The 22,484-nt window shown below is 38.1% G+C and overlaps 1 protein-coding gene across 1 annotated transcript in view; it reads left to right on the top strand.

The window, feature by feature from the left end:
* Positions 1 to 22,484, top strand: part of Slc22a3 (solute carrier family 22 (organic cation transporter), member 3) — a gene marked incomplete at its 5' end in the record, with an annotated part of 109,568 nt that overhangs the window by 49,413 nt on the left and 37,671 nt on the right. The window contains 4 exon segments of the mRNA XM_005390702.2: positions 10,860 to 10,963; positions 13,349 to 13,503; positions 14,947 to 15,115; positions 15,957 to 16,074. Of these exon segments, the coding sequence (XP_005390759.2) occupies positions 10,860 to 10,963; positions 13,349 to 13,503; positions 14,947 to 15,115; positions 15,957 to 16,074 (546 nt within the window).

The following is a 22,484-nucleotide window of genomic DNA, read 5'->3' as shown; positions in this document are numbered from 1 at the left end:
TTAAAAATATGACCTTGAGGTTCATCCATTTACCTACAAAGGTCTCAAGCTTATCCTTCTTTATGACTGAGTAGTACTCCATTGTAAATAAAAAACCACACATCTTTATCCATTCTTGACTGATGGGCATTTGGGCCATTTCCAAGATTTAGCTGTTATGAACTGTGCTGTTATAAACATGGGTATGCATATATCACTGTGGTATGATGCTGCTTATCCTTATCAGCAGACCCATTTTTAAGAGTGTTTCCCAAAAGCATGAACTTTGGGTGTTAGGAATCATAGTGGATATAGTAGAACATGGTACCCTGGAAAACCAGCCCTTTTCCACTGTTGAAGATGACCTTGGTTGCTGGGACTGAGAGTAGTGGGAAAACGTGAGCAGATACTGTGTGCAACCTTACGTTAGCATTGTTCCAAAGGGAGTATAAGCCAGGCAGCAGACACCTGGGATCCAGGTGCTGTGGGAGGCTGAGACAGAAGGGTTGCAAGTCTCAGCCCAACTCAGTGACTTAGTGAAACTCTGTGTCAAAATAAAAAATATAAAAAAAGGGCTGGGGATATCACTCAGTGCGTAGCTCCTGAGCTCACTTCCCAGGACAACAAAATTAATTAATATTTAATTAATTAATAGTGGATGAATAGCTGCAAAGTTTTACACATAAAATTTTAAGACACATTTAGACATAAGAAAGAAGTGTTTTATTTTTTAAAAATTGACTTTATAGATATGAAAAGAAAAAAGATGCCTTGTTAGTAAATAGTAATGTCTATTTTTAGCCATGATTTTTTTTACCAAACTGAAATGCCACACTGTATATTTGATTCTAGTATTAATAAAAAAAGTTACTAAAAAAGCATACATAGGGGTTAAAATAAAATACCAAAAATGTGTTGACATCTGCCTGAGGTGAAAGTGAAGGAAAGCCTGTTAAATCATTGGAAAACTTGGAAAATTATTTAAAGTAAACAATCACATACTTAAGCATAAAATAAAATAAAATAAAATAAAATAAAATAAAATAAAATAAAATAAAATGCCACACTAAAACCCTGCTTAGGATGTACTGGAGTGTGAAGTAAAGAGGGAACCAGAAATATCTTACTCCTGAGATTCCAGCATTGGGTGTGGTGACAGTAACATTTCATTTAACTCTTACAAGTTCAGTGGAATACAGAAAATTTTTAAAACTTGAAATTCCTAAAGCACATATTCATAATAGTAGGGGCTGTTTAGTTTTCTTAATAAAACAAGACATTGATTACAAAGTGATTTTCTAGTCTGAAAGCACATTTGATGTGATTTTTAAGTGTGGAAAAGGGCAGTATTATCGTGTAGGTATTGTGTTACAAGACCTAAAATATGCTGATTCTCAGTTTACTAAACTTGATTTGTCTGAGAAAAACGTCATCAAAGCCCACATTTACTTACCCACTGACTAACTGAGTGGGGAGCTCCAGCTCCCAAACTGGCAGACCAGCTGGAAATTTCATTGTTTCTGATTTTAATTTTAAATAATGCCTTTTGGCAGGATGCTTCTTTTCATGATGAATGGCTCTTGTTTTATCAAAGCAAGAGCTGATTACATCTCAGTGAAACTGTGAGTTCAGGCTTTTTAGCTCCTGTTTCTTCCAGTAACTGTCTCACTGGAATTGCTTCCTCTAAGTGCTTAGGTGGCTGTGCTTGTCTGAACTGCTGAGGCTTGCCCCTGCCTGGTTGTTTTCTAGATCTACTGTAGAGGGACAGAGTTTGTTGGATTCTGGCAGGTGCCCTGAAATCTGTGAGGGAGATACCATGCCTGTTCCATGTATTGTTATTTTTCTCACTTGTGTGAAATACTATTCACTTTCCTGTCACTGGGACAAAATACCCAAGACCCACAATTTAAAGGAGGAAAGGTTTATTTGGGCTCCCAGTTTCAGAGGGTTCTGTCTATGGTTGGCTGACTCCAAGGCAGAAATAGCATGGTAGAGGAAAGCTGCTTGTCCCATGGCAGCCAGGAAGCAGAAAAGAAGGAAGGAGCCAGGGACGAGAATACTGTAAAACCAGCTAGGTGTGGTGGCTTCCAGCACTCAGGAGGCTGAGGCAGGAGGATCACTGTGAGTTCAAAGCCACCATCTCAAAAAAATAAAAAATAAAGAATACTGTAAACCCTTTAAGGTCACAACCCCAGTTACCCACCTCTTCTAGCCAGTCCCCACCTCCTAATAGTGTAGCAGCAAGCAGAAACACCGAAGCCACTCCCAGGATTCGGAGGCAGATTTATCTATGTTGACTGGGATCTTTCCCAGAATATCAGGCCCTAATCTCTGGTGGTCTAGGGTTTATATGGGATAAGCAAGCAGGAAGTACAGAGGCAGAATGGCTTGTCAGCTGGGGGATTGGTTTATACAATGTACATCACAGTGACCAGCCATTACTAAGAGGAGTAACAGGAACTGTAACCAGAACTAATACTGAACAACAAACAAACTGAAATATATTGGTTAGGTGGGGCATCTTCTGCTACAATAGCACAGCAGCTGTGAACTCATCAGTGGGTCAACCTCAACCTACTGATGAAGATAGTGCACCCCTGATCCAGTCACCATTCCAAAATCCCGCCTCTGAGCCCAGAAGACTTTGGGGAGACATTTGGATCTAAATTGTAACATGTGGGATCAGGAGATGTCCATGGGACTAGGATCTGTAGGAGCTTTTCCTTACAGGGTTTGGTGTGACTAGAAGTACCAACTCTAGGTGTGTGTAGGGCTGTGCTCTCCCTGCAGACCCTAGGGGCATCTGGTCCATTCTTCTCTCTTGGCTTTTGTAGTTGCCCACACTCCTTGCCACTCCCCTGGTTGGTAGATACCAAACCCTTATCTCTGCCTCAGTCTCCACATGCTTTCTTCTGCTGTGTATCTTTTCTGTTTTCTTATAAAATGACCGCCATTGAGTGGTTAGGGCCCACCCCAAACCAGTACGACCTCATGTTAACTAATTACATCTGCAAAGACTTTATTTCCAAAGAAGTACGTATTGTGAAATCCGAGAAAGTTAAATTTGGAGGGGAAAGACATTATTCAACCTAGGTCGAATATGCTACAATTATTTATCCCCAGAAGACATCTAAATAGCTGATTGTCTTTATATAACACTTGCAGTTACACCAGATTCTGACTTAAGTGGTCTGGAGTGGAGCTCAAGTTTGTTTCAGGTAATCTCTAATGTACAGCCAGTACATCTCAAGTTTGTTTTAAGTAATCTCTAATGTACAGCCAGTCTTGAAATCCACCTTTATATTATCCTTATCATCACATCAAGTAATTACTAACATTGATAATACCTATGTCATCTCAGTGACACCACCGGTGCAGTTGTTCTCATGTCCTAGGTAGGGCCACAGAAGGTCTAGTGTTAAGACAATCATCAAAGGGCACAGAGCTGGGGGTGGCACAGCCACAACCTCCAGGCTGTGTGATTCCAGAATCTCCACTCCTCTACTGAGAGCTCTGCACACAGCGAGCCTTTCATCTTCCGTCTTCCCCCAGACTCAGTCATTTGGAGGAACTGTGAACGTGCTGAGGTACACAACTGCACGTCTTCACTACAGGGAGTGGAAACAGTCTGAATGAGGGGCCAATGTAGCTAGTGTGTCTTCTATGACAAAATACGATATTTTCATTTCTCCCGTGTCACAACTCAGACAGTCATGTATTTTAAGACACCTTTCCATCCTATTTTGAAGCTTATTTGCTTAACCTTACCGTAAATCATGGCTACGGTAACTCTTAAGGATCAGCTAGCGGGACACACGAGGACCAGGAGCCTGTGTCTTTTGGGTGACGGGGCTTCACTTTCTGGGTTCAGTTTCTTCTTTGGGGTCACTCTCTGCTTCTCTGACTTAATTTCATCTCCCTGTGCTCTCGCTCTGTGTGGAAGCAGAACATTGATTCGGGTCTTTCCAGACTCCTCCTCTGTTTTTCCGAGCTTTGTCCTCCTCCTGTCCTGAGCTCTCCCTTGCCTCTGGTTTCCTGATGGAGGAATTCACCTCTCACCAAGACTTGCACTTTCTTCAGCACTGAATGTGGGAGGTAAGTGGCTGCTGAGCTTAAATGACTGATCTTCACAGCTCCACATGCTGGGGCAGAACCTCAGGGCACCCACATGCCTGTCTCTGCCTGGGCACCCCATCACATGGCCTCGGATGCCCTTTGTTCCCCTTTTCTCTCCACCTAAATCCAGTTCACTGCTGAAGTCTGTGTACATTGCGCCTTCCTGACGGTCTGACTGCCTCTGTCCCCGCCGTCAGTTCTTCCTGTGCATCTCACGCTTGGTCTCCATCTCAGGTGCGCTGTGTTTGCTTCAGATAGATTGACCTCGGCTCCTCGTCAAAGGGCACAGAGGTGGGCATGGCACAACCACAACCTCCATTATTAAAAGCTCCTCACAGAAGCGGGTGTGCCTATCACTGTTCTTTGCCTCCTTGAATGATGCCAAGCTCTCCATACTGAAGTTAGCTAGAAATACCCATGATTCGTTTTTTTTTTTTTTTTAATTTTATGTGTATGCAGCACGTAAAGTCCACATTCCCTGTGAGTAGTTGGTACCTATGCAAAACAAGTCTCGATTTCTTTGCCCTTCTCTTCTCCCTCCCCCTTCTCCCCTCCCTTCCTCTGCTGATTTCCTTCCCATTTGAGAAGAATCTCTCTCCTTATTTTATATTATCTATCTTTGATTTTGCTCTTTACTTGTAATTTGGATTTTTCATATAAGCAAAGCCATAAGATATTTGAATTTATATCTCTGATTTAGTTCGCTTAACATTATCGTCTCCAGGTGCATCTGTTTTCCTACAAATGACTCAAATTTATCTTTCTTTATGGCAGAGCAGTACTCCATTGTATGTAAATATTTTCTTTATCCATTCATCTGTTGGTGGACAAATAGACTGCTTCCAAGATTTAGCTATTGTATTATGACAGTTCATACCTGCAAAGAAAGTATTATGTTTTGATATTAAATGAAGGTGCCCAAATAATGAAATTAGATCCTGTTAAAATGTTTTAATTATGAAGAGAATTAAAAATGACAACTTTTTCCCTCATCCAAATTACTTTATTTTTGAATACTCTAATTTTTAAGCATCGTTAGGCTCTGTTGTGGTGCCTTGCTGTTGATTTAAAATGAAACTTGCTCATGGAAAGAAACATATGATTCTTTGGCCAGTGCCAGGTGCAGCCAGGGGTACACCATACCTGGCAGTCAAACCAAAGTGTCACTGATACTTTTAACACTGATGAAGAATTTAATGGCTCCTGATTTTGAACTAAGAACTGATGAGGAATTTTTTTTTTTTTTTTTTTGTATTTTTCAGACAGTGTCTTGCTATGCAGTTCAGGCCGCCTTGAGCTCACTTTGTAGCCCAGGTTGGCCTTGAACTTGCTGTGATCCTCCTTCCTCAGCCTTCCTAGTGCTGGGATTACAGGGGTGCATCACCACGCCTGGCTTGGAATGTTTTTGTTTGTAGCGTGTATTAGTCCATTGCTGTAACAAAATATCTGACGCTGGGCAACTATAAAGTGAAGAGGTTTACTTAGTTCAGAGTTTTAGAGGTTGAATGTGTAAGATGAGGCAGCCTCTTCTGTTTGGCCTTTGGTGTGGGCTTCATGGTGGATGGCATCACACAGCCGTGTGTGCATGGAGGAGGTCATATGGCAAGATGGAAAGCCACAGTTATTCTGGGATTGGCTCACTCATCTTGTATCAACCCGATCTTCAGGGACCTGACTGGAGTCCTGAGAGAAGAACATTAATTTCCTACCTCTTTTGTTTTTTTCAAGTACTGAAAATCGAATCCAGGACCTTTGAACTGAGCTATATCCCCAGCCCCTTTCTTAATTTTTTATTTTGAGACAGAGGACCTAAGTTGACCAGGCTTGCCTCAAACTTGGATAGTACTTCCCCAGTCTCTCAGAGAACAGGTTCTACCATCTCTTCAACACTGCCACACAGGAGACCAACTTCTAGCACAAGAACCTTTGGGAAACAAACCACTTTTAGACCATAATGCAGCTCAGTCATAGTTGAAAAGGGCATATAAACCCTGGAACCGACTTCAGAGCCTTCCCCTCCTGTCGCAGCAATGCACAGTGAATGCACTATTTCATTTGGCTCATGACTAAATTCAAATACTGTGCTGTCTGCTCATGTTCAAATCTCTTAGGCAAGAGTCTGGTCAGAGGGCTGCACTGGACCTGTGTGGGAAATCCAGCTGAGGGCCGTCCCTGTGGTTTAAAGAGCAGGCAAAGCCCCTCCTAAGTTTCTAAGTCTTTGCATACTTACATTATTTTTTTGCCTTAGTTCTTACCTTTGGCCTTTGTCTATCACAGATATTTTGTCACTTTATTTTTAAGAATAATTTAAAAGTCAAAACTTTGACATATGTCTAATAATAACTTGCCCCAGCATTTTATAATGAATCTCAAATTAACATAATGTCTGGTTATGTTAAAACAGCCCTAGATTAAAACTCTTCAGAAGCACCTAATTTGGCTGGGGTTGTGGGCGGGATCTGCAAACAAAGCAATGTAATCCTTTTGGCCTTATCAGACTGACTTTCTGCTCGTGCAGAGGAGAGTTATTCTCTTGGTGCAAAAGTGACTTTGAAGATTAATAAGTAACAGGATGAGTACACATAGATTTATGAACATTAAAACTTTTAGAAAAAATCTAACTTGTTCTGTATAAATTGTCTTAAAGATATAAACTCTTGTGCTTTTAATTCAGACTTAAATAAATTTTTGGTGGTCCACGATGACCTCCCATCGGCAAGGGGTGAGTTTAGGTCTTTGAGAGACGACGAGCTGTTGACCTCTAGGAGACCTCAAGCCTGACCTCTGTTTAAACAAATCTCTGGCCCAAATAGTTGAGTTGCAGGCAGTGAGTTCAGAGAAGATTGGGAGACAACAGCTTCAAGAGGCAGAGGCAGGAATCGGTTCCTCTGTAGGAATGAGAATCAAAACCTCACTCTGGCATCCTTGCATCTGCAGTGTTCCCTGTGCTGGAAAATTAGTGTGTCTGTACGTCTGCATGCATTTCTTTAGAGATAGATACTTTAAGTTCATTTATTTTATACTTTTGAAAGCCATCAGCACCCTAGTCATAAAAACAGAAAGCAGGCTAAGTATTTTAAACAGAAAAAGATTTGATAAAAGGATGTGTATTTGAGTTGTTTTGGAAGGGCTAGAAAAGGAGAGGAAAAAACCAGGAAAAAGAGGCTTCTCAGAATCCTGAGAATCTTGCTGGTCAGCCCATGTGCTGGTGGATGGTCACTTGCATTTTCTTTTCCTTTTCCTTCTCCTTTTTTTTTTTTTTTTTTTAAATTTGCCACACTGAGGATTGAATCTAGGGCATTTTCACTGAACTACATCCCCGAGCCCTCTTTTATTTTTTATTCTGAGACAGGGTCACACTAAGTTGCTAAGTTGTACAGGCCGACTTGAACTTGAGATCCTCCTGGCTCAGCCTCCCAGAGTGCTAGGATTACAGGCATGCATCACCACATTGAGCTTGGATAGCCACTCTTAAAGCTTGCCATTTCTTGGGGCCTATCCCTTGGCAGGGCAGTGGTTATAGGCCCTGACTGACTTCTGCAGCCGCCAGCCACTGTTATTACTGCCAAGATTAGGGCCAGAGCTGCTATCAGGGACAGAGGCAGAATCCCCTCCACCTCCCTCCTGCCTTCTGATGCCCCATCGCTCCCTAAACCTAAGCGGGTCCCTGTTTGCAAAGCAGTCTGGGAAATGTAGTGTCTACACTTCCACCTCCTGAGATGCATAAAGCACAGAGGGAGGGTCAGGCAGTATCTAGGACAGGTGGCTCTCAGAGTACATTATTTTTTTTTTTCTTTTTAAAAATTTATTTAGTTTTTTAACAGCACATGATTGCCATACGTGATGATCACATTCATCATGGAAAATTTGTGCCTGTACATAATATATGTTAACTCTTTTTTTCCCATTCTCAAGATACTTTAAAAATGTTATCACAGAACTTTTAACATTTTGACATTTACTTTTATTTAAATATGCACTATGAAAATCCTTATTTCTCTTATGAGAGAGTGAAAAAGAGCACCAGTTTTATGTTGAAGAACATACTGTGAGTTTAAAGACTATCTAGTCTTAATTCATACAACTCAAAAGCAACCAGCCAAAATCATTGAAAGGATCACTCTTGCAGGGCTGTGAGACCCTGCTGTCTCATCTGTGAAAAGCATGGTTTGAAACCTGTGCTACACTGTTAACCCAACAAATTGAAGTACAGCTGGATAGAGCAAATTCTATTGGATGGGCTTTTGTACTGATGATGAAGCAAAATGTTCCCTTTTCTCTGGTGATCAGATAATCTGCTTGCATCCTGAGATTTTATGTACATTTGTTCTAGGTTCATTCTTTACATATTTCATTCCAACAAGGGATTATTCCAGATGAAAAATTACTTATAGGTTTAAAATAAAGCCATGCTCTGAAGAAAAAAATTGATAATAAAAATCCCTGTAAGTTGCCAGAATTAGATTACTAGTATTACGCATGTATGTCAATCTCACTGCTTCTTTCATCTCAATGGACTTTTCACTCACTGTGAAGTGGACCAGCTACTGTTGCCCCAGCTTTGTGTCACAGTATGTTTCAGCATGTGTTAAGCAATTGTCATCAGATATAGAGCCAAGGCCCGAAGTTGGGTATTCTGGACAAATACTTGTTTTTATATGGAATATATGCAGTATGAACAAACAATATGGTGACTGTTTTAAGTTTTTAAAAACTTATTGTAAGAAAAACACTTTGCCAGTAATCATCCTCAAAATATTCCCTCTCACTTCAAACACACTATCCCACTATTCATGACACTTTGTGAAGCAGTTCTGGAAGTCCTCTTTTGCCAGTGTCTTTAGTTGCACTGTCACAGCTGCCTCATTGTCCTGTATTAATTCAAAACCTTTACGTTGCATGATCATTTTGACTTTGGGGAAGAGCGAGAAGTTTCATGGTGCCAGATCCAGTAAATAAGATAGCTGAAGACTCACTATAATGATTTTATGAGCTTGCCTTTCCATTGGATGACACATGGCAGCAGAATTTACTATATTTTTGTTCACATCTCATAAAGACACTCAGGAAAGAGCACCTTCTGAAATGCTTTAGAAAGTGACAAGCATAATAGGATAAATGTGCTTGAAACAAGGGGAAGTACTGTGAGGGGGGTTAATGACAAGAGTCTTTTACTGTAATAATTTTTAAATTTTAAACATTTACCGTATTTTATGATCACACCTCATACAACTGTGAGACAATTCACAATTTTTATTCCAACAGCATGAATTTTTATTCCAACAGCATTTTTTCTCTTCACACTGCTATCCAGGGCAGAGGTTGTCAAGCTGGCACACACCCTTGGGGGATTTACAGAGACAGTCACAGGCTGGAGGGCCTGAATATTTCCAAGGAATCTGTTTTCAGATCCTCAGCTCACTTATTTCCTCTTTCCCTCAAATGAATTTTCCTGAGAACAGATGAGAACAGGAATCACCACCCTCTTCCACCCTGTAATGATGCTTTGACTGTAAGTTTAACAATCTGTGGGTCACCAAACCATGGGACAGTCTGAAATACTGGGTTTGGTTATAAGAAAGTAGTTTAAAAAGAAAGTGACTCAGTAAAGTAACCACAGTTATTTGCTAATGATTTTGTAATGAAATTTTGTTTTATTTTTCATAGAAGAGTGCTTTTGTATTTTCTTTATTAATATCTGCTTATATTACATTAAAATAAAAATTTTAATAAAATGAAAAGAAGACAAAGAAAAGAAAGTGACTAATGACTAGATTAAATAACTTTTTATAAGTCTGGTGATTTCCATTTCTTTCTCCTAGCAAAATTGTGCCAAGACTTAAATGACCACTGGCCATTAGAAAAGTAAAAGTAATTTGGGTGTTAGATCAGAATGTGAATCTTGACATATTAGTTGAAGTAGATGTCAAAAAATCATGTAACACTACTAAAACAGAACTCCATTCCCATTCATTTATGTTTACACACAAGCTTTCTTGGATGATAAATTTATGGAAATGAAAAACAGGAATAGAATAGATGTGGAGCCATGGCTCATTCTATGAATGAATTTTATTCATCCACAGATTTCATGACCTAACTGTGAAAGTTCTCCCCGTCTTTTTCTTAATCTTCTAGAAATTGGCAGGTATATTTCCAGTAGAACTTTACTCTTGTATAACAGTTATTTCTTAGAATGCATGACACTCATGTTTTTTTCAATTATGGACTAAAAGTAATAACTCAGAAAAAAAATCTAATATTTAAAGATAGTGGCACTGAAAATTTTAAAAAATTAAATGTCAATTAATATATAACATTGCACACAGACATATGATAAACAATAAAACATTTTCTACATAAAGTGTATTAAATTAGGATAAAAGTATATGGGAATAAAAATAAGCACTCAAAGCACAAAAAGATTGATGTCAAATGTTACGCTGTTAGAGAACTCATTTTTATGGGATGAATGTGTAAGTGTCCAATTGCTACTGTATTTATACTCTCCTGGATACATTTTAAAAATGATATGACAACATTATTTAAAAACCAGTATGTACAGTATGCTAGAAATTACATTTTTTACAAGTATTTAAACTGAAAAAATATTTCTATATCTGTGTAAAATATGCATGTGATTAATTTTCAAAATTTAAGGAGTATGTGAGCAAATATTTAAAGATCAGTAATCTACACAAGAGCTAAAGTACTTCAAAGCAGGCACCTTCGGGTCTTCAGGTGTTTTTTCTTTGTTTTCCCAGTTTGATCTTGTCTGTGTCAATGCATGGATGCTGGACCTCACCCAAGCCATCCTGAACCTAGGCTTCCTGGCTGGGGCATTCACATTGGGGTACGCAGCAGACAGGTAGGTATAGCTGTGACAACCATTTTATATCACTATAACATGCACACATGTGGAAAGGAGCATACTTTGTGTTAACTATTCAAAAATAGGTTTAGGGCTGGGGATTTAGCTCAGCGGCAAAGCACCTGCCTGGCAAGTGCAAGGTCGTGAGTTCGGTTCCCGGTACCGGAGAGAAAAAACCAAAACAAAAAAAACCAAAAAAAAAACAAAAATAGGTTTGCTAAATTTGGAAACAGTTATTTTATTCTACCACTCATGCTGTTGATACTTGTTTGGTTTGACAAAGTCTTCCCTTCTCAAACTTCATCTCCTTGCTCCTTGAACTAGTTGAAGGGTAAAGTGGTTCTTGGTGGGTCTGAGAGTGTTCAAGGGAAAACAGATTAACATACAGTGATATTACAGTTGGGATGCCTGGATATTGTACTGGATACAGTAATTCTGTGGTTGTGGTTTGATTAATATACTACCAAAATCATCCCACTCCAAATTTATTTTCCTTTTTAGAAAAGAATCATTGTACATATTCTTCTACAGATTTAAAACTCTATGAAAAGGCAATTTTCCAAAATCTCCTAAAAGACTATTAGGTATTATTTTATGTTCATAAACGGAACTTGCTGGCTAATGGCAGACGGCACTGGGAGTGTATAGCAAGACCATTGTGCTTTCTATTTGAATATTCTTCTTTCTGGCATTGTTATTGGTCATCATATGCATGTTTAACTCTATTACTTTATCGTAATTCTAACTACAAAAATGTTTGCAGTGATTTAATAATTTTCTGTATCCTTGAGAAGGAGGGCAGAATAGGAATCTTTGACCTTTGGCCATATCTGGACAGACAATGCTCAGGTCACTCCAGTTCAGGCCTTGGTGGGTCCTTGTGGTCCTGCTATTCACCAGGTAATGGTCAGGGTCCGTTTCAGAGACCCACAAACCATACTTCATTAGCTAATTCAACAATAAAATGCCCCAAAGTCCATATTGAAAATCTGAGTTTGAAAATCTGAGTTTGACCAAACCAGTACTTCAAGATGGGTTATCCTTCCAGTTTTTTCTTCTGTCATTTTCTCTTCCCTCTCCAGGTTGTTCTAGCCCTCCCCATGCATATTACTAAGTGAAAAAAAGCTAATCTGAAAAGGCTAAATACTAAGTGATTCCACCTATATGACATCCTGCAAAGGGCAAAACCATGGAGACAGTAAAAATTCAGTGATTTCCGGAGGTGAGGCGTAACTATTAATGATGGAGAAGCAAAATGCAGAATTACTTTAGGACAGTGAAACTGTACAATACTGTCATGGCAGATACATGCCATTATATGTGTTTGTCTGAACCCACACAATGTGCCACACCAAGAGTGAACATTCATGTACTCTGTGCACTCTAGATGATGATATGTCAATGCAGGCTCAGTAACTGCTAGCAAATGTATCATTTTGTAGGAGCTGCTGGTAATAAGGGATCCTGTGTGTTTGGAGGCAGAGAGCACATGGGAATTCTCTGCATTTCCTGTTCAAATTTTTCCGTGAACCTAAAACTCCAAAAACCACTCACTTAAACCTTGATAAACTAAGGTTACTTCTGTCTCCATTCTGCTGACTCAAGCAAGATGCAACGTGTTTAAAGTTGCTGTGGAAATTTCATGGAAAAATATCAGAATTTAATGTCTTAAAATTCATTGACAACCAACTTTCACTAGGCAATAATTTGACACAACTATACTGAACCAGTTCACTCTACCTATACCTTTAGTTTTGTGCACAATACCCCCACTGCTTTTTTCTAAGCTTTTTAATAATAGTTGCAGAAAAGGTGAAATACAATTAGAAATATTAAGAATGATTCACATTGGTTGTGAACATCACAGTTTATAAAGAGTTTTGTCATTAACATCTCACTTGATCCTCTGTACTACCTCACTGTGGAAAAGTGAAAATAAAAAATAAGCAAACATAATGTGACTGTATAGCTGGTAACTGATTGGAGCAAGTGATTGGCTGTAATACCACCACTGCTACTTCCTTCTACCTTAATCTTCCTGTAACTCTGCCCATAAAAATATTAGAAGATGTCACCTCTGTGCCACATCATGTGAAATAGTTGTGTTAGAGAATGGATCATCTTGGGGAACTGCAGTTACAAAGATCATCTTTGTGATTTGTAATATCGTTTTAGTGGCATTTAGTTTTATTTGCTCTGATTTTGCCATAAAATGACTCTTAAACTTTTCCACAGTCCTTTCCTTTTGTAGTAATGAAGTTAGAGAGAACAGATTTTCTATACCTACAATATCTCTTGGCAACCCTCAAGTGATAGGTTTTCCCCCATTATATTGAGCAAAAATTTTAAGGTGATCCTTTTTCCTCTCTTTTTCTCAAAAAGGTATGGCAGAATAGTCGTTTACCTAATATCCTGTTTCGGTGTGGGTGTTACTGGTGTTGTGGTGGCATTTGCACCAAATTTCCCTGTGTTTGTGATCTTCCGCTTCCTACAAGGTGTGTTTGGAAAGGGGACATGGATCACTTGCTACGTGATTGGTAAGACTTCATTGTATCCTCTTCTCTGTTTGGGAACTGGGGTCAGGTGACCAAGAAGTGCTGCCAAGTGGGCCTTCCTTTAACAATAATTACAGGAGGCTTCATTGTGACCATAATTGTCTGTGTAAGTAGAAGGGCTTGAGGGAAGGCTTCTGACCTCTCTGGAAAACTGAAATGCTGTTTTAATTTTAGAAGCAAGTATGAAATATAAAATACTGAGATAAACCACTTCTGACCCTTCATGTCGTGGTTATCACATTTTCCAGCTTTGCTTTACTGCGAACTAATGTCTATAAAAATTTCAACATCTCTTTGAAACATTTAAAAAATATTTTCTGTCCTTAAATACTACTTTTAATTCTCACATATGTGAACTATTTGCCATGTGAGAGATATGTTCTAAAAGTGAAAAGTGTATGAGCCTTTGTTATCTCCCATAACTGGAAGTTTGACCTTCTTCTGGGTATGAAAGAAAGCCTTCCCTCTACTTTTTGCTCATATTATTGGAAAAGTACAGCTGCTCCCCTTGGTTCAGTTTCTAGTGTAAGACCACCCACTTACTATATTCGAATGCAGGGTAGACTCCTGACCGTGGTAATAAGGCTCATCTTAGAATATTGCTCTAGACTTTGGGGCGCCGCTCTCTGATTACTGCTGTACCCAAGCAATGTCCACTTTAAAAATATTTTCAAGACCTTTATGGGTGGGAAAAGGAGTGATAATGCTAGGAGAGATTGTCACTGACTGGAGTAGAAGGAACAGTTTTGAAATGTGAGACATTTTTAAGGTGACCCAAATATGTATGAATGTTCCAGGTTGTGATCTTAGGACAACATTCAGATAGCTTATTCTAGGGTTACCAGAGCAGAATAAATCAATGAGTGGAAAGGGACAGAGGAGGAAGGATTCTAGCAATAAAATGTCCCATGTGATTTTAATGAAATGTTGCATAAATGAGAAGTCCAACACCATGGAGAAAATTGTCCTTAATAGAAATGACCTTGTTATAACGGAAAGCATTTGTAAAGTCTAATGTTCATAGTGAACCACTGTAAGAAACTATACTGTGCCAGTCTTTAAAGATACAGTGATAAAAATTTAGCAGTTTACTATATTGTTTTTATAATTGCAATAACCTTCCAAAAATGATCATCACTGAGGCCTCCCTAAAACCAATGCATATTCTTTTTATTCACCAACCGTACCCAGAAAGGTACCAAGCTTGGTGCCTAAGAGGAACATGGCAGAGAAGGAGAGTGAGACAGAAACATTTAAGGAAACTAGAAAGTGCATCTCCATCATTTCAGCAAATATGGAAGCCTTGGTATCTTTGAGTTCTAGAGTGTTCCGGCAATGCTAATGAATGTAACAGGTGTAATGTCTCTCTATTTATTTTGGAGTTGATCTTGAGCTCCCCTAACTTCTGTGTTTGTTTTCCTTCAGTGACAGAAATAGTAGGTTCAAAGCAAAGGAGGATTGTGGGAATAGTGATTCAAGTGTTCTTCACCCTTGGAATCATAATTCTCCCTGGAATTGCCTACTTCATTCCTAATTGGCAAGGGATCCAGCTAGCCATAACGCTGCCCAACTTTCTCTTCCTCCTTTATTACTGGTAATGTGGTTTTGGTCACTATCATATTTATACTTATTCCACAGAAATGTAGAATCTAAGGCAACATGAAGATGAAAGGAATGAAGGAAATTTTCTAACATTTCCAGAAGGAATATCGGCTTTGAGGATTTTCAGAGTACTTGAGAATTTATAGAGATATTTATTATCAAATTAATAGTTGTTACTAAAAATAAAAAATACCAAAACACAAAATTCTAGAGAATTGCATTGTATTTTATTATTTTGCAGTATCTTAATGCAAACTATGAGGCAGCAAAATTATATCTGCCAGTATTGCACAAAGCAAATTGAATGTAATGAATTTGCTTCTCTCTATGCTTTATTAAGCAAATTAACATTATGCAAGAATTCTCTGAGGAATAAGAAAATGCTAGGAGCATTAGAAATTAAATTATCAAGAAGGTACAGGTGTATGCATTTGATTCTTATTAATGCAGACATGTTTTAATCATTTCTCTCATTTGATTTTAATCTGTAGACAAATCAATCTATATAAATCAAGTTATTAACATTTTTCTAATATCACTAAACTCCAGTTCTTTTCATATATGTATTAGAGATACTATACTGCAGGATAGGATGGCTTGGAAAAGCAATATAATATTTTTTAAAAACAGTGACAGAATTATCAAATTCACATTTTTTTATTCATTGCAAATTTGCAAAGATAATCTGTGTTTCAGAGAGTTTATGGTCAACTTGTAGAATGATTACATCCTGCATATAAATGAAAGATCCATTTCGATAGAAAAATTCAAGTCATAAACCTTTAGGTTTTGAAATTCCTGACGTAACTTAAAAAAGCCTCCTTCTTTACTAGGGTGGTTCCTGAATCTCCCCGCTGGCTCATTACTCGGAAGGAAGGAGACAAAGCATTAAAAATTCTGAGGCGCATTGCTAAATGCAATGGGAAATATCTCTCGTCAAGTTATTCAGAGGTAATTTTATTCCTTGCTAGTAAAAAATATTGTTAAAATGGATGAATTTATTATTATGTACTTAATTTTGCCCCTTAAAATTATATATATATATAAACATAACATCTGACTAAATCATTTCTAGTTGAGGTGAATTGACCACTTCAGTTTATATTTTAATAGTTTGACCCAGTTACTTGAATTATTGTTGTTTATTTACTGTTGACCTCATAGTAGTTAATGATTCATTTTGATTGTACAAACTGTGAATCTTTCCTGATACTCAGTTCACTCTAAAGATTTGTTTCTAAATTTAGTCTCAGAAATACTATTTATTCAAATCAAAGCTCAACCAATAATGCGGCATTTCAGCTTTAGGCTCACATTTGCTTTCTTCCCTCTCCACCTCTCTTTCTTTTCTTCCTTCCTTCCTACTTTCTTTCCATCCTTCCTTCCCTTCCTCCTTCCCTTCCTTCCTTCCTTCCTTCTTTCCTCCTTTTTTTCTTTCCTCCTTTTTTTCCTTTCTCTAACAAAGGCCTTTTAGGAACCTATGTATGGGAGAAAATGAAAAGCTTATTCTTTGGCCTTTGGAAGATATGCAGTTGAGGATATAATACACATATTCAAAGTAACTGCTGAATTATTGGAGAACAGCATACAAAAAATATATGACAGTATTTTAGCTGAAAAGATCAAGGGAATGCAGAGTCATGAAAGGATTATTATAAAAGGAATACTAGCACTGACTGTGACAGCACTTATACAAAATTGGAACTATTCAGAGAAGATTAGCACAATTTCTAAATAGGGATGACCTGCAAATTCGTGAAGTGTTCCATATTTTTTGTAGATTGTGATATTTAAGAATTATGTGGGCTGGGTGAGGGTCACTTATTCTCATTACATTATCATATAGACACTTAATCATGTAACAGTTCAGATACATTCCAGTAAGTGAGAGCCAGTGAAGTCTGTGTAGTAACTAAGTAGTAACTAAGTTCCTTTTGAATTAAAGAGTGTTGCATTTTTTTAATTGCAAGATTTCTGAGAACACATAAAGCACAGTCTGGTATTTTGGCATGCACCCACTGTGGACTTTTACCTTTTGTATAATAGCTGACCATGACATTGGGAATTTAAAATCTGAAGGTGTATGTAATGAACTGAGATTATTTGGTCCATGAATGGGGGCACAGTAATAGTAAGGCACCCACTAGAAATGTTGCTGACCCCTCGCTGTCTCTACATTTTTCTTTTGAAGAACTCAGAAAGTTCTGATGATGTACAATGTTCATACTTTAGGTTCAGTACATTACTGTTTCATTCCTGTCTGGTAGATCTTAGCTACACCTTAATGGGAGAGTGGTGCAGAGTGTAAATAATGTTCCTTCCCTTTATTACATCTGCTTTTAGGTTAGAAGAATGGTTTTTAAAAATGCAATTTTCTCATCAAATGGGAGTGTTCTTTCTCCTGCAGAAAGGAATCTCCTAGAACAGTGGTAGTGAGCCACACATCCATGCATGCCACAGTGGGTACGCAGAGCCCTGTCTGTCAGCACGCAAGCCAAGTTCCCCCAGCAGCCAAGCACTGGATAATAGTTGTTGTTTTTTTTTTTTTTTCTTTTTTTCTAAACTAAAACCTCAGCATTCAGATTTAATAGCAGTGTTGGCACTTTGGGATAAATAGGTGGGTTTTGGGTTGCCGTTTGGGCACTCAGTCTCTGAAAGGTTCACCATCACTGTCCTAGATGGATTTGTGCTTAGTTCTTTGTAAGAGATCAGAAAGGTTCCATGCCTGTTTCTCTTAGCACCTAAAGATGTGTGGATGAAAACTTGGTTTTAGGTGTGAGGTGGGGCTTTTCCATGATACTTTTACTCTGGCCTTTGAAGTATGATTTAGTTTTGTATGAAGTATAGTTTTGTATGAAGTACAGTTTTGTATGAAGTATAGTTTTTTAGTATGAAGTATAGTTTTCAGAACACAAATTGGTTTCATTCCACATAAAATTGTCACACATTGTCATCTTGTAACATCATTATTGAACTTTGAAAATACGTACTGAAGAATTGTGAGGATTTAAGAAAAAAAAACTTTTAAATATTTGTAGAGTCTTGCACAGTCTCATGTAGAGAGTTCTTCTAGCCATTGAGGTGTATATTTAATGAGGAAGTTCTGCACATTGTTCAGTGCAACCTTGCTTGTGAATCTGGTGGATTATGGTGTTAATCCTCATAAGTCTACATAGCCAAGGTACCTGAAGATCCTGTGAGGGTGGCCGTTGTGATGGTGGAGCTGGTTTGAGAACTTCCCATAAAGCCATGCCTCACGGGTTGTTTTAACATCCAGCCCAGGCATCAGGTCACATGTGACAGTGTCTGATGTGTTGCAAGTGGCAAAGCCCTTATAGGTGGGTGCCCAAGACATCCAGCTTCACCAGAGTGTGAGCAGTCGGACTCTCTGTAGCTTAGAAAACAGATTTGCATTTGTGCTTGCCATTGAAAACTCCAGACAGAGGAGGTGGGCCTAAGTGGACGATACTGTGCATTCCTCTCCCTTTTTTTAGGAGAAGACAAATAAACACAGTTTTAAAAGATTTTCTAGGGGCTGAGGATTTAGCTCAGCGGCAAAGCGCCTGCCTGGCAAGCGCAAGGTCGTGAGTTCGGTTCCTGGTACTGGAGAAAAACCAAAAAAAAAAAAAAAAAAAGATTTTCTAATGTGCACAGCCAGTAAATAAATCAGTATAAATTACTTATGAATCTCTCTCTTATGTTCAAATCTTTAATGGTTAAGATTTCTTTTCTTCCCTTTTTTTGATGTGTTCACTTACTTTAATGACACAGCATGTATACCATATTATCACCATGAAATGTAAGTTCAGGTTAGACAAGAGAATTTTACAAGTGTTTACAAGCAATCTCTAGTATATCAAAGTTTGTGGTAATGCCTAACCAAACCAGCTTGTTCATAAACCATTAATCACTTCCATTGGGGGTAAAATGTTTAACATTTACAATTCTTATAGAGAAAATAAACATATTGCATATGTTTAAATAAACGTATTTAAAAAGTGTTCATTTATCTGTGTATTAGCATTTAAAATAAGTATTTCTGTTTCAAGATGACATTTAAAAGTTATGGTCATATAAAGGCAGGAAAAATATACCATAATTGTATAATTATAAAAGAGCTAAACTGGAATCCATAATTAAGCTATTCTCATGTTTACAAGTGTCATTCTGAAATAAATACCACTTCTGTGAAGCTCTGTTTCCTAGGTTTGAAAACACACACACACACACACACACACATACACACATCCAGTTGTAAGACAGTTCATAAGTTATATCTCATGCATGTTTTGAAAGAGTTGTTCAAGAGCCAACCAACTCTAAAAACTGAAGTTCTCACACCAGTCCACAGGCAGACAGATAAAAGCGGAAGAAACTGGGGTCAACAGGATTCCTACATAACATGCAAAGCATGTGATATTTGGTAGCAGACTGAGAGTACATGAAGGTTGACTTGGTATCTTCTTTAGAACTAATTTTTTCACGAGGATTTAAGAAAGGTAGAAATTCTGGGGGCTGGGGATTTAGCTCAGCGGCAAAAGTGCCTGCCTGGCAAGTGCAAGGTCGTGAATTCGGTTCCCGGTACCGGAGAAAAACCAAAAAAAAAAAAAAAAAAAGAAAGGTAGAAATTCTAACACTATCAAGTGCATTTAGGTGACATGTTTCTTTCATGTTGACTCCTTGAATGACCCAGTTAGTGAACTAGTCGCTACTAACTTAGTCATCAAGTCTGCAAGGAAAAAAAACCATTCTTCAAAATACTTTAATATAGTCTGAGCCAACTCAGATGATTTATTTTTGACACAAATATATAACCTCAACGTGAGATTCTAACTAAACAAGCACTTCCAAAAAGACCAAGGCAGCATCTCTACTTCTAAATTTAGGTTTCCCCCAGAATTCCCAGTTCATGGAATAGCCCATACCAAGGGTTATTACTCCCACAACAAGGTCTTGGGCTGCTATAATGCATGCAGATCAGGTGACTGGACATTTTAGTATTTCTTTGATCTTCAATTTGTATAGTCCATCTGCTACAATTGCTGTAAAGCTTGTCCTTTCTTTAGGGACAAATAGTACCTCTTTAGCTTTTCTGATAACTTTAGATCCCTGATCTTCATTGTATGAAGAAAGAGGAACATCTGTATTGCTTGACATAGTAACTGCTGTAAGAATCTTCCGAAAGCCACAGAACCTGGAAAGCTCCACCGACTTCTAGCCTCAGCCCGAACACTGCATTACATTGGCCAAGCTTCTCCCGTTCCTGCCCACAGCCTGCGCCCTTCTTCCTTTTCTTAAAGAGTGGCAATTATCTTTTGAGCCTATGAAATTTTTGAAGTTGTAACAATTTCATGGTCCTACTTTTTCTTATTCTAGGAACTAATGTGGCTTTTATCATGTTCCCAATTGGAACAAATTGCAAGACAGTGAGTTTTAAATTACCTTCCACGTTGGAAAACATCTAAAAATGTTTGAAAATCTGGTGATATTTAAAAGTAAATGCTACAAAAAAGAGATATTAGCAATTTTAGTAGATATGGATCTTGACTTAAACCTTAAAATTATTAGACAAAACTATTTCTAAAACATTAGCATCATTTTCTTTGTAGCATTCAGCTTGTTTTGATGGAAATATTCTAATAAGAATGTTATGATGAGAAATGAGTTTTGTTGGTTTTATCATCCTCTTCCCTCTCACCCAACCATCCCTAAGTTAATCAGATTTGCTTGGATTTCTACCTTATGCCTCTCTTCTTTTTGAAATGAGAAACAGCAGCCTCTGTTTAAGAAGGTTCCAACTGACCAGTTGTCACTGTTACAAGTTGTTTAATGATGAACCCTGACGTCTACTCTGAAAATGTGTGGCAAAGATAAAACGTGTCTTTTTAAAGCACTAAGATAGGTCAGTCCTTGTCATTCTTCGAGTGAACACACTTAAGCTGTGAATTTCCTTAGGGAAAGAAATGTTTTGCCTCTCTCCCAGCTTGTTTTCATCCCCCTAGCTGTAGGTCCTTACAGCTGGATCACAGGTATGATTATGTGTATTTAGTTTTAATAGCCAAGTGATTTTTTTTGCTACTCGTTTAGCAGTAACCTGAAGATATTGCACATATTGCTCCAGAGGTGTAGGATCTGGACCGAGGTTTATAAGAATATGGAAACAATAGTTCTGTGTTAATGGCTTATGGAATGTAATGCTGCATCAACCAGGCATATCCTGTGTCATGGTGAGAATCACTGAGATCCCATTGTGACCCGAGAAGCAGCTGCTGTCACATGTCCTGTGAGTGTCTGGTTCAATGCTATTCCCACAGACCCACTGACCTGGCCCCAAGTTCATGAGCACAGTAACAATCACTTCAAGAGGGAATTAATCTTGTACATGGTTGTGCTTATGTACCAGATCATGAACGCTCGAGCCTAGTGGTTTCCAAGTGATTGTAATTTGAGTTTTAAGCCATAAGACCACTTATTTCCATTCAAAATCTAAGATTAAAGCCTAGTGTTTTTCTCTAGGGAATTTACTCTAGCATCCTAGCTACCACTAATTGGCATTTTGTCACCAAACTAAGTTCTGGGTTCCTGTTTGTTGCTTCTTCTTGTTATTCCAATAAGTTTTCACTTTATTTTTTCTTTATAAACTTTTAATATAGAAATTTTGAGATGTACTTAAACTGGAGAAAATAGTTTAATCTCTGTCCACATCACCCAGATCCAGTGATTACCAGCTTATGACCAATCTTATGTTTTCTGTATGCCACTTACTCCCCTCACCTGCTGATTAAGAATCGTGTGCTAGCCTGTAGGTCATTTCACCTTGTAATATTTTTCTCTAACATAGAAACACATATATATTTACTTGACTCTAGGGCCATGTGTACACTATCTTCAGGACATTGCTGAATGAACAGTAAAATAATATTCATTTGGCTCTCATAGTTCAGTGTAAGTAATCAGAACTTTGATCTCGCTGTGAAGACTGGTAGCTACGGTAAGAGCAAACTGCGAGGGCAATGTTATACAGACTATAATCTCAATACCATTATTCTAATGAAAATAATTAAACATGATTCCTTAATGTCAAATATCAAGTCAATGTTTGCAAATTGCTGATGGTCTTGCAACGTTTTACAGCTTTTTGTCATCTTAGGAGCCTCATGAAGTTTGTATATTGTCATGGTTAATAGGTCTTTTCGGGTTTCTTTCATCCATAAGGCCTTTTACTTTTTCTTACAACTTTGAGGGTGAAGAATCTTGGGTGTTTTTCCTATAGAGTTTTCTGAAAACTGAATGTTCTTGATTACATCTCTTAGACTCATTTAACGCTTCCTCTGTCTTTGTAATCTCCTGTAAATTGGTAG

The sequence above is a fragment of the Chinchilla lanigera genome, unplaced genomic scaffold (assembly GCF_000276665.1).
Source record: "Chinchilla lanigera isolate Chin_1 unplaced genomic scaffold, ChiLan1.0 scaffold00038, whole genome shotgun sequence".
Lineage (NCBI taxonomy): Eukaryota > Metazoa > Chordata > Mammalia > Rodentia > Chinchillidae > Chinchilla > Chinchilla lanigera.
The sequence above is the reverse complement of the archived record's forward strand: the minus strand, read 5'-3'. Positions and strand labels throughout refer to the sequence as shown.